Raw genomic sequence first — 16,798 nt, forward strand, 5'->3', positions numbered from 1 at the left:
TAACATGACGCCGTGGGTTGGTTTTCCTCCTGTCCTCCCCAGTTTTTTAAGCCACCAGCCGCCACTGCTACACACTATGTACATAGTAGTGCTGTGTGTCATGGTTACGTATACTTGTAGTACTGACACTCCTTATGCGTACCCCTGCAGTTCTGACCCTTTGTGCTGTATTTCAGGAATCTCAAGAAAGTGAACTATCGCTTTGTAAAGTTATCGTAATGTTGACTAATAGTTATATGGTAGTTATGGTCATGCGAAACAATCACATATAGTACATTTATTAAAAGAAGATATCTACTGTCTCCGTGTGTCCCAACAACATAGGTTACCTCAGAAAATTTCTTAAGAATCCTTTTAATAATGCTCTTTTATTGAGTGCACGTTCAAGATTCTATTCAAATTTAAAACCTTGGACTTGACAACCCAACACAAAACTTGGCAACACAGCTGAAATTTTGGCGCGTCAGTTATATCATATTAGAGCCCCAGAAAAAAGTACTGTCATTTAATGTGAGGGTTGTGTGCGTATTGACTAGCAGCTGTTCCCGATTTTTGGAGTGGTAGTGAATCGCTGTTGTTTAACGGTATGGGGAACACTACTCTGTGCTGTGTGGGTTACATGACCCTGCAATACTAGGACCTTCTGCATTGCACAACCAGCAAAATACCAGTGCAGTGCTGACCCTTTGTGTTTGAGTGTCAGTGTTATATACCCCTGCAGTACTGACCTTCTGTGTTTGTTTGTCATGGTTATATTCCCCTTCTGTACTGACCCTTTGTGTTAGGGTTATGTACCCCTGCAGTACTGACCTTCTGTGTTTGTTTGTCATGGTTATATCCCCCTTCAATACTGACCGTTCGTGTTAGGGTTATATATCCCTGCAGTACTGACCTTATATGTTTGTTTGTCATAGTTATATCCCTCTTCAGTGCTGACCCTCTGTATTTGTGTTTCATGATTATATACCCCATGCTGTACTAACCCTGTGTGTTTGTGTGTCAGAGTTATATACCCCTTCAATACTAACCCTCTGTATTTGTGTTTTCAGGGTTGTATATCCCTGCAGTACTGGCACTGTGTGCAGTATTGACTCTCAGTTTGTGTCAGGGTAATATATCCCTGCAGTACTGACACTGTATGTTGTTTGTCAGTTAGGGTTATATATCCCTGCAATACTGACCCTGTATGTTGTTTGTCAGTAAACCTGCGTTCACACAGCAAGCAGCTCAGTTGATGGGTTGCTCAAGTTTATTAGGCTGAGGGTGGGGCAGGAGCTTCCCATTGTATCCTTTTAGTGGTCTCGTGCAACTATATATTACTGAAGAGAAATAATGGTGTCATCAAAGATGTACAGTATATTTGGCATATAGCCACATATAATTTCATTTTGTTTCTATAGTTATGTAAGGACACTGGTAAATATTTGTTATTGCTATCTTGTTGGCCATATATGTCTTTGTATCTCTCTCACTAGTTAGCCACCTGGCTAGCAACCTCTCATTAGCTGGCTAGTTATCTCTCCATATCTCTCTCACTAGTGTGCTGCCTAGCTAGCAATCTGTCTATCTCCCTCACTCACTAGCTAGCAAGCAAGTTGAAACTGCCGTCCAAGTGTCATTTTCAGACGCTTATCCCTGTACTCTTTTTTTTTAAAACATTCTATAACACCGGGCACAATTGTACCATAATGATAAGTTGTTCATCCATTTTTCCTCACTGAGTGAAACGTTGACTACGTTTACATGCACACTAATTTTCCACTATTATTCCGAATATGACAATATTCCGAATTTGATACGTGTCATGTAAACAGCATATTCCGTTTGGATATTCCGAATTAGGCCTTATTCCGAATGTAGCATTTTCCGATTAAGACATGTGGGATACGCTGATATTATTTGGGTTTTAGGAGCATTCTTTGGACATGTATACAGCGCATTTAGAATATGCGTCTCAATTGGGGTTTTTACCGCAGTTTGCGATACACAGCCTCTTGCCTGTTTACGGTCAGCTCTGTGCGTTGTAAACAAACCAACCAGCCAACAGTTTGCAAGGCTGGGGTAGAGATGCATGCACTAAAGAAAAGCCCATATTTCTGGTCAGAAGGAGAAACACACCTACTTTTTAAACATTATGAAAGACTTGGATATCAACAAGTTTTTGGATATGTGCAAATATCGCAACGCCGACCTTTTCAAGAAGGTGGTTGAACGAATGGAAGGGGGGCTGTAGCCGTAGGACGTACATCATTATGTTAATCGGAGTATGGCTGCATGTAAACGGGAATATTAATGGAATATTCATTTTCATTAGCCATGTAAATAGCTTAGTAGGAATATTGTCTTTTTCGGAATAAGGGCAAAAACCGGAATATTTTGGCATACACATAGTCAATAATTCGCGAAATTGGTATCATATTGGTTGGAGAAATAGGAAGCCCGAAACTCAGATTGGCAGTTGACGGGTGATGCCCGCGAAAAGTTAAACTGTGGGCTACATTTTTCGGGCAACTTTGGTTGCTCAGTTGCCCTGTTGCTCGTGTGGCTGGGTGTTGCTTAGCTACATAGAGAATGAATGGGCTTTCGGAAACTCAGTTAACGAGTCTCGCTGTGTAAACGCACTGTTAGGGTTATATATTCCTGCAGTACTGACCCCCTTGTGGTTTGTTCCAGGATGGGCGGATTGTTGTGAAGGCGTGTGAGGGCCTCATGCTGCTGGTCAGCCTGCCGGAACCTGCCGCAGCCAAGTGCTTGACAGAAAACACAGCACTGTGCCAGCTCCTGACTGACCGACTGACCACCTTCTACCAGGCCCTGCCACTGGCCATGGATCCTCTGGACATCGAGACTGTGGAGTCAGTCAACTGGGGGTGAGCGTCTCTGCGCTGGGCTGTGGGAGTGATCTCTGTGCTTCTGTGCTGGGCTGTGGGAGTCATCTCTGTGCTCCTGTGCTGGGCTGTGAGAGTGATCTTTGTGCTCCTGTGCTGGGCTGTGGGAGGGATCTCTGTGCCGTGCCGGGCTGTGGGAGTGATCTCTGTGCTCCTGTGCTGGGCTGTGGGAGGGATCTCTGTCGCTGTGCTGGCGCTGTGGGAGGATTCTGGTCTGTGCTGGGCTGTGAGAGTGATCTTTGTGCTCCTGTGCTGGGCTGTGGGAGGGATCTCTGTGCCGTGCCGGGCTGTGGGAGTGATCTCTGTGCTCCTGTGCTGGGCTGTGGGAGGGATCTCTGTGCTGTGCTGGGCTGTGGGAGGGATCTCTGGTTTGTGCTGGGCTGTGGGAGTGATCTCTGTGCTCCTGTGCTGGGCTGTGGGAGGGATCTCTGTACTGTGCTGGGCTGTGGGAGGGATCTCTGTGCTGCTGTGCTGGGCTGTGGGAGTGATCTCTGTGCTCCTGTGCTGGGCTGTGGGAGTGTTCTCTGTGCTGGGCTGGGCTGTGGGAGTGTTCTCTGTGCTCCTGTGCTGGGCTGTGGGAGGGATCTCTGTGCTGTGCTGGGCTGTGGGTGTTATCTCTGTGCTGTGCTGTGAGAGTCATCTCTGTGCTGCTGTGCTGGGCTGTGGGAGTGATCTCTGTGCTCCTGTGCTGGGCTGTGGGAGGGATCTCTGTGCTCCTGTGCTGGGCTGTGGGAGGGATCTATGTGATGTGCTGGGCTGTGGGAGTGTTCTGTGTGCTGTGCTGGGCTGTGGGAGGGATCTCTGTGCTGGGCTGTGGGAGGGATCTCTGTGCTGTGCTGGGCTGTGGGAGGGATCTCTGTGCTGCTGTTCTGTTGTGGGCTGTGAAGTGATGCATGTCTTATTCTCCAGTATGAATATGTGCGTGTTTTATGTGCTTGTGTGTTCGACAGGTTGGATGCATATAATCTAAAGGAGGATGCAGCCGCTTTCGTGGGGAAGCGAACGCTCATCTCCTTCCTCTCCTGGCTGGACTACTGTGATCAGCTGATCAAAGAGGCACAAAAGGTACCTGCTGCGCCCCCTTCTGGCCTCTGGGTACCACTGACATCATCATTTGGTAGGCTCTCCTAGGCCTGTGTGTACTTTAGGCACTTTGATGGGAGGCTTCTTTAACTTCAAAATGGGTAGGGAATGTGCTCTCAACCACTCATAGCTTCAGCTACATATATTAGGGCTGGGCGACATACCACAGTGATTTGACAATGCAATAACGGTCATCAACACCTTGAGGTAAATTGCCGTCCTTATTGTAGGGATTGGCTGTTTTATTAACACAAAATAGATAAGTGATGTCGTTTTTCCCTGAATGCATTTCCTAAGGCCTCTGAAGTTCAGACATTCAATACCGCCTCAGTTAAAAGAAAGGCAATACACCACATGGTAGTGATGACCGTAAGTAATTGCATCTGGTAATTATAGTGTCGGTATATCGCCCTGCCCTTGCACATATTAGGGGCACGCGGTAGTATTAGGGCTGTATTGGTAGCGGCTAATAATTGCTCAAAATGAACTTGGTAGTATTGGACTGATGCTAATACGCAACATACATGCACCAGAGGGGATATGCATTTAATATGCTGATACTGTAAATTAAGTGAAAATATTCTTCGATTACAGTGACGCACACATGCATATCTGCTCCCTCACATACGCACACGCAATCTCGGTTATTTGTATTACATTCCCACCAGCAGCCAAAAGAGGGTGGTGCAGGTGCAGTGTCTCAGGCTTACGCCGGGCACCCACCGCACGCGTCGCGTAAGCAGCACGGTGAAGCAGCACGGTGCGACGCGTAGCGTGTCTCCACTGGTTCCGTTTGTGTCGCGCAAAGGCTTGCTTAAAGCTCTATATTCCTAGTAGCTCTCGCAGTCTGCAGTGGGCTTACATCGTGTATTTCACGTTTGTTCAGGACTTTTGATTATGGGTAAGTGAATACTTGGTGAGAGACCTTTTTCAGTCTGTTAATATGGTAATATTTTTTAACACATGTAAATACGTGAGAAAGTAAACGCTTTAAAGAATTACCATAAGCTTAAATCGCAACGTAGCCTACATAATAATCAATCTCAAACTGTATTAATTTATTTGCTTGGTTAACAAGCGTGCCAACTTTATGAAGAAGATGTAATGATAATAATAATAATAATCATCATAATAATAATAATAAATAATCCATAATCAACCATTGGGAATTCCCGTGTCGTCTTGTTATTCACGTCAAAACATTTATATGATCATATTTAGTAAAATCAATTAATCGTCAAAAAGATAGCGTAACAGTTTAAAGGGATATGAACACCACAACGTCATGAACACCGGAAGCTTTGAAGTACAAGTGCAATAAAGGCTTGCTTACAACTTCATTTATAAAATAGGTGCATTTTCATCGGCAAGACCACTAAATCTGATTTTTTAAAGCACTGTGGATTATCTGATTTTATTAACAAGCCCTTTTTGAAAGCACGGCGAACGAAGACATCGGAAAAGTCAAATAGGCTGTGCAATGGTTGGTTAAAAACTACCTTCCAACACTCGAGCTAACAAACCGCTGCTCGGTGCATTCACTTCTACATCATTCAATAGGCTACGTCTTTCTGTGGTGTATTTTCAAATTTACCCCGCCCCCTCCGCAAAATAAGATAGCGAAACTAAGTTTGCCTTTTTCCCAGGTTCCAGTTTTAATTTTTTTTTTCCTGCCAGGACAATAGAAAAATGAAAAGGCTTGTATTTTTTAGCTGCTTATAAAATATCTGGTGTTTATCTGGTTTTATCTTTCTCCACTACTGCAAGAGGGAACTAGGGACACACCCCCAGTAATATAAGGATGAAATATAAATCAGAGCATGTATACCTAGCATTTTAGAGCATATTTCTGTGTATAAACAGGCCATCGTGACGCGCGACAAGCCGAAAAAATAGAACAGAAGCGAAAAACTACGCTTCAGTTCGCTTGTGTCGCGCGAGCTTCGCAGCCGGTTCGCGACGCGTTCGCATCTGGTGGAGACGACGTCGCCCGCTGCCGTTGTAATAACAGTACTTCAACTACGCTTCAGTTACGCGCATAGTGCGCTCGCGGTCGATACGCGTGCGGTGGGTGCCCGGCTTTAGGAAGTGAATCCGTGTCATTTCCTGTAGCTTAGATGTGCTGTAGTAATACTTTGATGGCCTAATTTCACTTAGCGTTATTTCTCTGCAGTCAGCAGGGGCGGTGCTAGCTCGAGCAGTGCGGGACAGGTTCTTTGTGTCAGTTCTGGAGCCCCAGCTGATGCAGGCGTAAGTCACCTGTTTTGGGTTGGTGTTGTTAACAAAGACTGCTTATACTAGCTCTGACTCTGTTACTCCTGCTGATACTCTGTCTCTTTTACTCATGCTGATACTCAGACTGTTATTCCTGCTGATACTCAGACTCTGTTATTCCTGCTGATACTCTGACTCTGTTACTCATGCTGATACTCTGACTCAGTTACTCCTGCTAATACTCTGACTTTGTTACTCAGGCTGATACTCTGACTCTGTTACTCATGCTGATACTCTGACTCAGTTACTCCTGCTAATACTCTGACTTTGTTACTCAGGCTGATACTCTGACTCTGTTACTCCTGCTAATACTCTGTCTCTTGTGCTGTGCCTTCAGCTCAGAGTTGGGTATCCTGACATCAACGGCACTGCTGAATCGGATCATTCGGCAGGTGACTTCTGAGTCGCTCCTGCTGGAGACCGTGTACTTCATCTTAGGGGAGGAACGGGCGGCGGAGTCTCTGGCCACCATTAACCGCATCCCCCTTAGACACAAGCTCATCGAGCACTGTGACCACCTGTCAGATGAGGTGGGTGAAACCAAAGAATGAATACAGCTGTGCAAATACAGGAAGTTTGGGTTCACCATCTAAGCCCTTATTCCTTCATTGTAACTTCCAGTAACAATTTATCATTAGCTTTTTAATAAGTGTTTGAAGTGTAGAGGTAAGCCCTCAAGACCACAGATTAAAAGATATGGCTTATGCCTTTATTTAGTGATGTTTAATAAGGGATGCCTTTGATATTGGAATGCTGGCTCAGTTTTCGGCTGGACCGTGACTGACTGAGTGAGTGATGAAGTCACACCATTGGTCGGCCGGTCCAGCCATATACTAGGTTTTGACCTGGTCTTGTTTCTCTCTCTCTCGCCCTCTGCTGGACAGATCAGCATCATGACGCTGCGCTTGTTTGAGCAGCTTCTGCAGAAGCCGTGTGAGCATGTGGTGCACAACCTGGTGCTGCGCAGCCTGGAGGAGAGGAGCTACGCCGAGAACAAGGGCCCTGAGGAGCGCGAGGCGGTGGAGAACGGCACGCTGCCTGAGGCTGTGTAAGAGACGCACACACACACACATGCGCGCACACACACACGCAGGTGTACACGCGCCCACACACATACACACACGCACCCACATGAACACACGCATACATGCGCACACACACACACACGCAGGTGTACACGTGCCCGCACACATACACACATGCATACATGCGCACACACACACACGCAGGTGTACACGCGCTCACGCACATACACACACACGCACACATGCACCCACATGCACACACACGCACCCACACGCACACACACTCGCACCCACATGCACACACACACACATACACATGTGCACGTACACACACACACACACAGGTGTACACGCGCCCACACGCATACACACACGCGCTCACACACATGCACCCACATGCGCACACACACACGCCAACATGTGTACACACACACACACACACGCAAGTGCATGCGCTCACATGCATACACATGTGCATACACACATAAACATGCGCAGACACACAAGCATATACATACTCTCAAATGCACACCCACAGACACACGCACACACACAGACACAACAGTACACACGCGCACTTGCACACACAGACACATGCACATGTACATCGCATTCACTTTGCCGGTCAGCACTGGCACAGTTCAGATTGGATACCTGCCTGCGGGGGCCACCAACGCTCTAGAATAGTGACTTAATCGAACTTTCAGATTTTTTCCAAAATCCATGTCTGTATCCTTCGTTGTGATCCTTAGTTTTAAATATTGTTTGTGTTTGTGTGTGTGTGTGTGTGTGTGTGTTTGTTCGCGTGTGTGTTTTGTTCACAGAGACCTGGAGGAAGACCCTTTGTTCACAGACCTCTCCCCAGACAACAGGCTTTCCAGTCCTGATTGGCTGAGCGCCTCACCATCTCAGAGTCCAGACCATACAAAGACTGATGGGAAGACGGAAGTGCATAAAATTGTGAACAGGTATGTAACATAAAAATGTGTTTAATGTAATTACTGCTGTGCATATTATATTATGAAACCCAATATTGTGTGCTAGTTCGGTGATGAACTGTGTCAGAATCGTATATAAATGAAATTCCGTGGGCAGAGATTTCTGCTGTAATCACGACATGCTTTTGAAGTGACCTCAGTACAGTATTAAGGAATGACCCTTTTTTCTCTCGGTAGTTTCCTGTGTCTGGTCCCAGACGAGGCGAAGTCCTCCTACCAGGTAGAGGGTACAGGGTATGACACCTACCTGAGAGATGCCCACAGACAGGTGAGACTCCTCCCCCATGTGCTGAGTAACCACACTCCTCCTCAGCTGTTCTGTAACCACATCCTATAACACAACCTCTCCTCAGCTGTACTGTAACCACACCCTATAACACAACCTCTCCTCAGCTGTACTGTAACCACACCCTATAACACAACCTCTCCTCAGCTGTACTGTAACCACACCCTATAACACAACCTCTCCTCGGCTGTACTGTAACCACACCCTATAACACAACCTCTCCTCGGCTGTACTGTAACCACCCTATAACACAACCTCTCCTCAGCTGTACTGTAACCACACCCTATAACACAACCTCTCCTCAGCTGTACTGTAACCACACCCTATAACACAACCTCCTCCTACGTAACACACCTTAACAACCTCCTCGGCTACTGAACCACACCCTATAACACAACCTCTCCTCGGCTGTACTGTAACCACACCCTATAACACAACCTCTCCTCGGCTGTACTGTAACCACACCCTATAACACAACCTCTCCTCGGCTGTACTGTAACCATGCCCTATAACACAACCTCTCCTCAGCTGTACTGTAACCACACCCTATAACACAACCTCTCCTCAGCTGTACTGTAACCACACCCTATAACACAACCTCTCCTCAGCTGTACTGTAACCACACCCTATAACACAACCTCTCCTCAGCTGTACTGTAACCACACCCTATAACACAACCTCTCCTCAGCTGTACGCTAACCACACCCTATAACACAACCTCTCCTCAGCTGTACACTAACCACACCCCATAACACAACCGTGTGTGTTTACCATAACCCTGCCTCAGCCCCACTATAAACACATCACAGACACAGAACTTGGTCACACACCAAAACCCCTCCTCTCTTTCCACCACATTATAGTACTTTCACTCTAGCGTGTATACTTCTGTTTAGATCAAACCGATCAGTCAGTTGAGTCATTCATGGATTTATTGACTCATTGCTTGGTGCAATTATGGATCAGTCGACTCATTAATTGACCAGTTTAGAAGTATGGATCAATTGACTCATTGTTTTACTGATTCATGGATGAACTGAATCATTAGTTGGTGGGGTTTACCACCATTTTGTCTCTCCCCCAGTTTCGGGAATACTGTGCTGTCTGTCTGCGGTGGGAGTGGCGGGGAACACCTAAACCTTTTGAGAAGTGTGACCTACAGACCCCGTTTTTTGAGGGGCACTTCCTCAAGGTCCTGTTCGACAGGATGGGTCGGATCCTGGATCAGGTGGGCGGAGGGGGGGAGGGGGGGTGGGGGATGGAGCGGGAGAGCTTTCCGTTTACTAAATGTGGTTATAAAAAGGCATCATCAATGAGATACTGTCCTGTTCTTTTTGATTTGACCAAGTAGGCTGTGTATACAGCTACTGAAATGCAACAACATCAAACAGTGGAACATTTACCTAATATTATGTATGTGTGTCAGAATGTGTATCTGAATGTATAATGAGTACCAATGTGTGTAACAAATGTGTTGGAACTGGTTTGTGTAATAAGTGTGTGTCTGAGCTGAAATTTGTAATCAGTGTGTGTCCAAGCTGATATGTGTAACGAGTGCGTCAGAGCGGATGTTTGTAGTGAGTGTGTCATAGATGATGTGTGTAATGGGTGTGTCAGAGCTGATGTTTATAATGAGTGCATCAGAGCTGATGTTTGTAGTGAGGGTGTCAGAGCTGATGTTTGTAATGAGTGCGTGTCGGAGCTGATGTTTGTAATGAGTGTGTCGGAGCTGATGTGTGTAGTGAGTGCGCCAGAGCTTATGTTTGTAATGAGTGCGTCAGAGCTGATATTTATAATGAGTGCATCAGAGCTGATGTCTATAGTGAGTGTGTCAGAGCTTATGTTTGTAATGAGTGTGTCAGAGCTTATGTTTGTAATGAGTGCGTCAGAGCTGATATTTATAATGAGTGCATCAGAGCTGATGTCTATAGTGAGTGTGTCAGAGCTGATGTTTGTAATGAGTGCGTCAGAGCTGATGTTTCTGCCGTCTGCTCTGTTTTCAGCCCTACGATGTAAATCTGCAAGTGACATCGGTGCTGTCCAAACTGGCACTTTTTCCCCACCCCCACCTGCATGAATACCTCCTGGACCCCTACACCAACCTGGCCCCCAGCTGCCGGTCCCTCTTCTCCGTCATCGTCAGGGTCCGTTTGTCTGCCTGTCTCTGTGTCTGTCCTTTCACATTTGGGCCCAACTGCAGTGTGAAATGTAGTACTATTATCATTTTTATTATGGGGCTCTTACCCAAACCTCCTGGACTGTCAAGTCATAAAACATAAGTGCATATTATAATGACTGCAACAACAAGTGCATTATGGGTGCACATTTGTAAGTAAAACAAATGGTGAAACTCCAGACTGCATCTGGCTCCCCTGTCCTGAACTCGCTCTGTGAACTCTTTTCTATATCTTCACACTTCCTTAAGTTCTGCACATGCTGATTCTGGGTATGTTGAGTATGTTTGTCAGGATTGTTGTCAGTTTATGTTACTGTCTCTACATTGACTGGCACTTTCTGGTGCCTGCAGTGTTTGTCTCTGCCGTCTTGTCTTTATCTGGAACTTGATCTGGACGATGCTGGTCTTCCTCAGGTGGTCGGGGACCTCATGTTGAGGATTCATCGCATTCCCGATTTCACCCCCAAACTTCTGCTGGTGAGAAAGAGACTGCTGGGACTGGAGCCTGAGGGGCCAGGGTAAGCTTATGGAATGCGTGTGTGCGTGTGGGTGTGTGTGCATGTGTGCATGCGTGCGTGCGTGTGTGTGTGTGTGTGTGTGTGTGTGTGTGTGTGCAGGCACGTGCATGTGCTGTGTGTTGTGTGTGTGTATGTATGTACATGTGTGCGTTCGCGCACGTGTTGTGTGTGTGTGTGTGTGTGTGTGTGTGTGTGTGTGTGCTCGTGTGTGCACACGTACACGTGTATGTGTGTGTGCACACGTACGCATGTATGTGTGTGTGCTTGTGCAGGTGCCAGACATTGCTCTGTTTTAGCCATAGTGGGGCAGCCTTTCAGTCTGGACAAGGTGCTTCTTTTTATATTCCTGAATAATTAGTTTGAGGATGCATATATATTGCCTTTGAGCAGGTCTGAGGTCTGAAAGTTTTGGGCCATTTTTTGAGTTTAAAATGTGCTTGTGCATGTGCAGACTTTGTTTTGTATGGTCATTCACTTGTTTTTGTTTGCTTATTTATTTGAATTGTTTTGTTCCAGCATCGACCACTTGACCCTGCTGGAAGGCGTGATCGTCCTGGAGGAGTTCTGCAAGGAGCTGGCGGCCGTCGCCTTCGTCAAATTCCACGCCGCCTCCTCCCCCTAGCAACGGGGTTCCACGCTCATCAGCTCTCAGATCTCCAGCCCAGCGGACAGGAGGACAGTTTCGGGGGAGTGAGATGGGGGGGTGTGAAATGACATGAACCCGAAACCCATATACTTTCAGGGAAGGATAAGTGGAGGATGTCTGACATCTGGACTCCTTGTGAGTGAATGGGCAAAATGGGTGAATACAGGATGTCTACTTTCTTTTTTTTCCTTTTACTTGTCTGGACTGGGATTGGGTTGGAAAAGGAATAGTCTCTCACAGCTGAGTCTCTCTCTCTCTAAATGCTTTTCGGTCCTGTCCAGCCCCGCTTTCTGCCTTCATATGCAATATTACTGCCTTCTCACATCCAAACCGGGAAATTGTCCTCAAGGGGGAGCTCTTACCTTCAAATGCGATTTTATTTGGAAGACTTCCAAAACAGATTTTTTTTTTATATTTCTTATGTTTCCAATGTTTAACGATATGTAAAAAATAATTTTAAGAACTCAAAGATCTGTTAAAAGAGTAAAAGTTAAAACGGAAAGGCCAAACCAATGCCTACAAGATCACCTGAGGGTAAAAAAAGGAATTCCACTGCCATGGTTTTGGAGGCCTGCTTCTGCAGCAGAGCTGTGTCAATGTAAAGCTGATGATCATGCACTGAGCTGTGGAACCGTTGCAGCAAAACCCCGGTTTTGAAACAGACCAAAGCGGTGCCGAAGTTTGGCTGAGGATTGGTGCAGGGTGGCTCTTGGGCCGCAAGATCATACTCCTGACTCGGCCTGTCAGTGCGAGTATCCTCCTGCCTGAAGTGTGGAATCTGCTGAGGGTTTTGAGTTAAATTGACAGTGCGCTTGGCCCCTCATACAGTACCGTGGAAAACTGTTTTAAATGTTAACATTTTAAAAAATAATATTTTTTTTGTCCATTTGACTCCTCTCCTCACTGTACACTTGTGTTGTCTGTGCCTTTGAAGTGGTTATGATGTAAGTACAGTATTACATTTTTCAAAATTGTATTTCTGGGTATTGTCCTAAACATGTTATTTATAAGGGAAAAAATTATTGGTTTGTGAGGGTCGTGAAGTGATTTGTAGGGGTTTAATATGGATTTTGTTTACAGCTCTAACAGGTGACCACTAGCTGTACTGCTCTGTATTGATTAAACTGAATCTGAAGACAAAGGTTTGAGATTCAGGTGAATAGATTCTACAACAACTGGGGTCAGTGGCTTTCCACCAGAACAGCAGTCCACACCGGATCGCCCCATGTTTGGAACGCAGTGAAATCGGAGTCCATCCTTTCAGGACACCAGCGAGAATCCCTGGGAGATCTCAGCTGGTCTTCGAACCCCCAACCTTCCGGGGCCAGCTCAGAACTGGCAGGGACCACACGGCCAGCAATCGTTCTGTAACCGTACGGCTGTGGCTAACGCACCAGAAAGCTCTTCTGGGCAGTGTCTGAGCAGAGGTCGAATCGGATTAGCGGTCAGCCAGGATCGTTTTTCAATTTCCCGTACAAAACACCCGTTCTCCGCCCTCCCTGTTTTTATAGCGTCTGTGCAAGGATTGCAGCCTTTTAAGTGTTAAATAATAATTGCACATAGATTTCATCATTTTTAAATTCTGACCAGCTTCTCATACCCTTGACAGGTTGGCCATTATCTGTGTTTTTGTACTGTGCAATTTTTTCATGAACCAAAAAAAAAAAACTTAAGAGACAAGTTTCAGGAGTGGTTGTGCCAGAAAGGGGGGAGGAAAAGAAAAGGCATATTTGTGATCATATTTTTATCCATGCACATTTTATACCAATAGTCACTGTAAAGCTTTGACAGACTTGTAAATAGGTAAATGTAAAATTGTGGGAGTTGCGATGACTCGACTAGTCAACTGGTAATGCATGCATGTACATATTGTAGATTTCTCAAGGCTTTGTCATGATGAATGCATTGTTCTCATGCAGTTTCTTACACAGCATCAGTGTAGTAATACTGCTGCTGTGTAGTGGAAACGGCGTATAGTTTTTGCTGTCCATACCGTGTTTTCACTGCAGCACTTCTTCCTGACATTGGGGTGCAGTTGCCTTACTTAAGTGTTACTCCACACTCGCAGCTTTGTTTCCACGGTGAAGGTTTTCATGGTTTCCATGTCATAGCATAACAATGTTCTAAGAAGACTTGCTTTGTTTAATTTCTTTTGACAGTCGGTGCGAAAAGTGACCCACCGCAATTTCTGTTGCGCCTTGAGGTGACAAGGTGTGACTCCTGTATTTTTTCTGTGTACAGTTTGGATGTAGACCAACCACTGTTAAAATCGGCGAACTTTTACTTCTGTTGATTTGCTGTACACGGCTTGTGGAGTTTGGGTCGGAAGAGGAAGCCGGATCTGATGGCCCACTGTCTGTTTCTGCACACAACCTGCCTCCTAGCATTTCAGTATTAAGTGTTTTATTATTAATAGCGTGCTACATTTTATTCATTTTAGAGGGGGATAAAACGACATATCAAATTAACCGGTGTTATGCTCCCAGCACCCTCTGCAGTTGGCTAGCCAATCCTGAGCTGGGCCAACCACATCTGATCACTCCTGCACTTTATACTTTTTCATCTCTCTCCATCTGTCTCTCTCTCTTTCACTCTCATTCTCTCACATGCTACCTGTGTACAGTGCTTTTCAGAGCCACAACATGTGCTGGTTGCTTTGCATTATTGCTATTGTAAGTTACTTTAACAGTCTCTGAGTCATTAAAGTTCTTGAAGGCACTTCTTGGTGTGAGTTGTGTTATTTCTACAGAATGAACGTGGGTTCCCTAGGTGTGATGTCTTTTGGAAGGACCAGTCTGGAGAAAGTGAATGGTGTAAGAGGAGTATTGGTGATACAAAAAACACCCTGAGAAACCCTGATCTTGCTGAAAAAATCTCACCAACACTGGGATCTTTTCAGTGGCTAGACTATGCCTGTATTTAATGGTATAATTAATAAAATTAAACCGAAAAGAATCCCTGATATTACAAATCACCAGAAAACTGGAGTCAGTACTTCTAGTTTGCAGACACACACATACTAACCGGGTCACTGCATAATCTGACCTTGAGGAATCCTCTCAATAGGTGCAACATTTTTCAACCCAACTCCAACTTCTTTCCCCAAACCCTAAAGCATAGCTCTTCAACCTGTGACCAACTCTAATCCCTGACTGCCAAACCAAACATCTGTCCCTATTGCTTCCATCGTAATCCCGAACTCCCTAACCCCAAAGCCCAACCCTACTCTAATCAAATTCATTGCCCGTTTAGAGGCACTTAATTATGTATTTAGAAACGTTCCATTGGCCAATGGGTTGGAAACATCAAGTGAGGTCATGTAATTTATGCAACACTTGTATTTATCTCTTAAACCACTAGGGAAGTTTTGTTCTTTTTATAATTTTGTTTAATGTCCATTATGGCAGCTGACAAGTTGTCAAGCAAGTGCACTAGCACTTGCTGCCCCTCTTAGGACAATGCTTTCTCCCACTAGGGAATTACTGTACCTCAATTCCTGGTCTTTGCACTAGTGTTTGTTCCTCATATCTGATAGTGTGAGGTTTGGCAACTGAGTAATGCTGCTTCACTGATGAAAGATACAACCCAGAAATGTTTCAATGCCTCACATATATTGAAAAAAGTTTTACAGCTTATTCTTTATTATTGTATTACTTAAATTCAGAGATATGATTATTATTAAGCTAATGTTTTGATGAAAATGAATGAATTTATTTGTATTTGAAGTCTAATAAAGACCCGGACGCAGGCTGAGCGATATTTCTCATTTTGTAATTGAACTACATTTCCCCGCAGGAGGTTAATGGTACAGGTATCCAACTGTGTTGTAGCCTGTGAGACCAGTCTGGATGTTGCAAAATGCTTATGTGGACATGGAACTATTGAATATAAAGTACAGAAATAAAACAGCAGATTTAGTTCAGGAATATTACATGCATAGGGACAGGAATTACAATGACTATTTACAGATTTTTACAGATGGGTCAAAGGATCCAATAACAGAGGTGACAGGGGCTGCAGTGGTGATTCCCAGTCACCAGACTGGAATCAGTAAAAGAACGTCAGATTATTTGAGCATTTATGCTGTTGAGCTAATTGCAGTTCTGTTAGGATTAGAGTGGGTGGAAGGAGTGACGGCAAATAATATACTCATCTGTAGTGACTGTATCAGCATTGTCAAGCATTAAAACAGGATCAGGAAGTAATCACCAAGACATATTATATGAACTGTTGTTTAATAATTCAAGGATAACTAATCAAGGGAAAAACATAAAGTTCATGTGGGTACCAGCACATTCAGGAATCCAGGGAAATGAAAAAGCAGATAAGTTGGCAAAGGAGGCGGTCAGGAGAGAGTATGTGGACCTTAAGGTCAAACTTTCAAAATCAGAGGGGAAAAACATCATTTGGAGGGGAGTAATCAAACAATGGCAACAACATTGGGATAGTGAAACAAAAGGAAGACATTTATATAAAATACAAAATAAAGTAGGAACGGTAAGAAACAGTGGAACCGATAGAAGAGAGCAAGTAATCATAAGTAGATTAAGAATTGGTCACAGCAACTTGAATAGCACACTATTTATTATAGGAAAACATCCAACTGGCTATTGCGATCAGTGCCAGGAATCAGAAACAGTAGAGCATGTCCTGATTGAATGCAGGAAGTATGAGCAAGAAAGAAGGGTAATGTTTACAGGATTACAGAGACTAGGAGTGGAGGCAAGGCTTACAGATCTGCTTGAGTGTGGGGGCACGGTGGAGGGAAAGAAGGTGATATTTCGTTTTTTGAGGGCAACTGGAATAAGTAACTGGATATAATAGATCCAGACAGCAGTACATGGTTAGATCCAGAAGGAGGCGGTAATGCAACTGAAAACACCAAAGAAGAAGAAGAAGATGGT

The 16,798-nt window shown here is 44.9% G+C and overlaps 1 protein-coding gene across 1 annotated transcript in view; it reads left to right on the top strand.

Annotated features, from left to right (window-relative positions):
- The window catches only part of fhip2a (FHF complex subunit HOOK interacting protein 2), a 45,862-nt gene extending 31,250 nt beyond the window's left edge, over positions 1-14,612 (top strand). The window contains exons 7-17 of the mRNA XM_064321323.1: positions 2,674-2,870; positions 3,839-3,953; positions 6,145-6,221; positions 6,583-6,775; positions 7,130-7,293; positions 8,095-8,238; positions 8,446-8,536; positions 9,639-9,782; positions 10,558-10,698; positions 11,145-11,248; positions 11,765-14,612. Coding sequence (XP_064177393.1) covers positions 2,674-2,870; positions 3,839-3,953; positions 6,145-6,221; positions 6,583-6,775; positions 7,130-7,293; positions 8,095-8,238; positions 8,446-8,536; positions 9,639-9,782; positions 10,558-10,698; positions 11,145-11,248; positions 11,765-11,870 — 1,476 coding nt within the window. The 3' untranslated portion in view covers positions 11,871-14,612. The remainder of the gene's footprint in view (positions 1-2,673; positions 2,871-3,838; positions 3,954-6,144; positions 6,222-6,582; positions 6,776-7,129; positions 7,294-8,094; positions 8,239-8,445; positions 8,537-9,638; positions 9,783-10,557; positions 10,699-11,144; positions 11,249-11,764) is intronic.
- Positions 14,613-16,798: the final 2,186 nt, after the last annotated feature.

Source organism: Anguilla rostrata, chromosome 2, assembly GCF_018555375.3.
Source record: "Anguilla rostrata isolate EN2019 chromosome 2, ASM1855537v3, whole genome shotgun sequence".
Classification (NCBI taxonomy): Eukaryota; Metazoa; Chordata; class Actinopteri; order Anguilliformes; family Anguillidae; genus Anguilla; species Anguilla rostrata.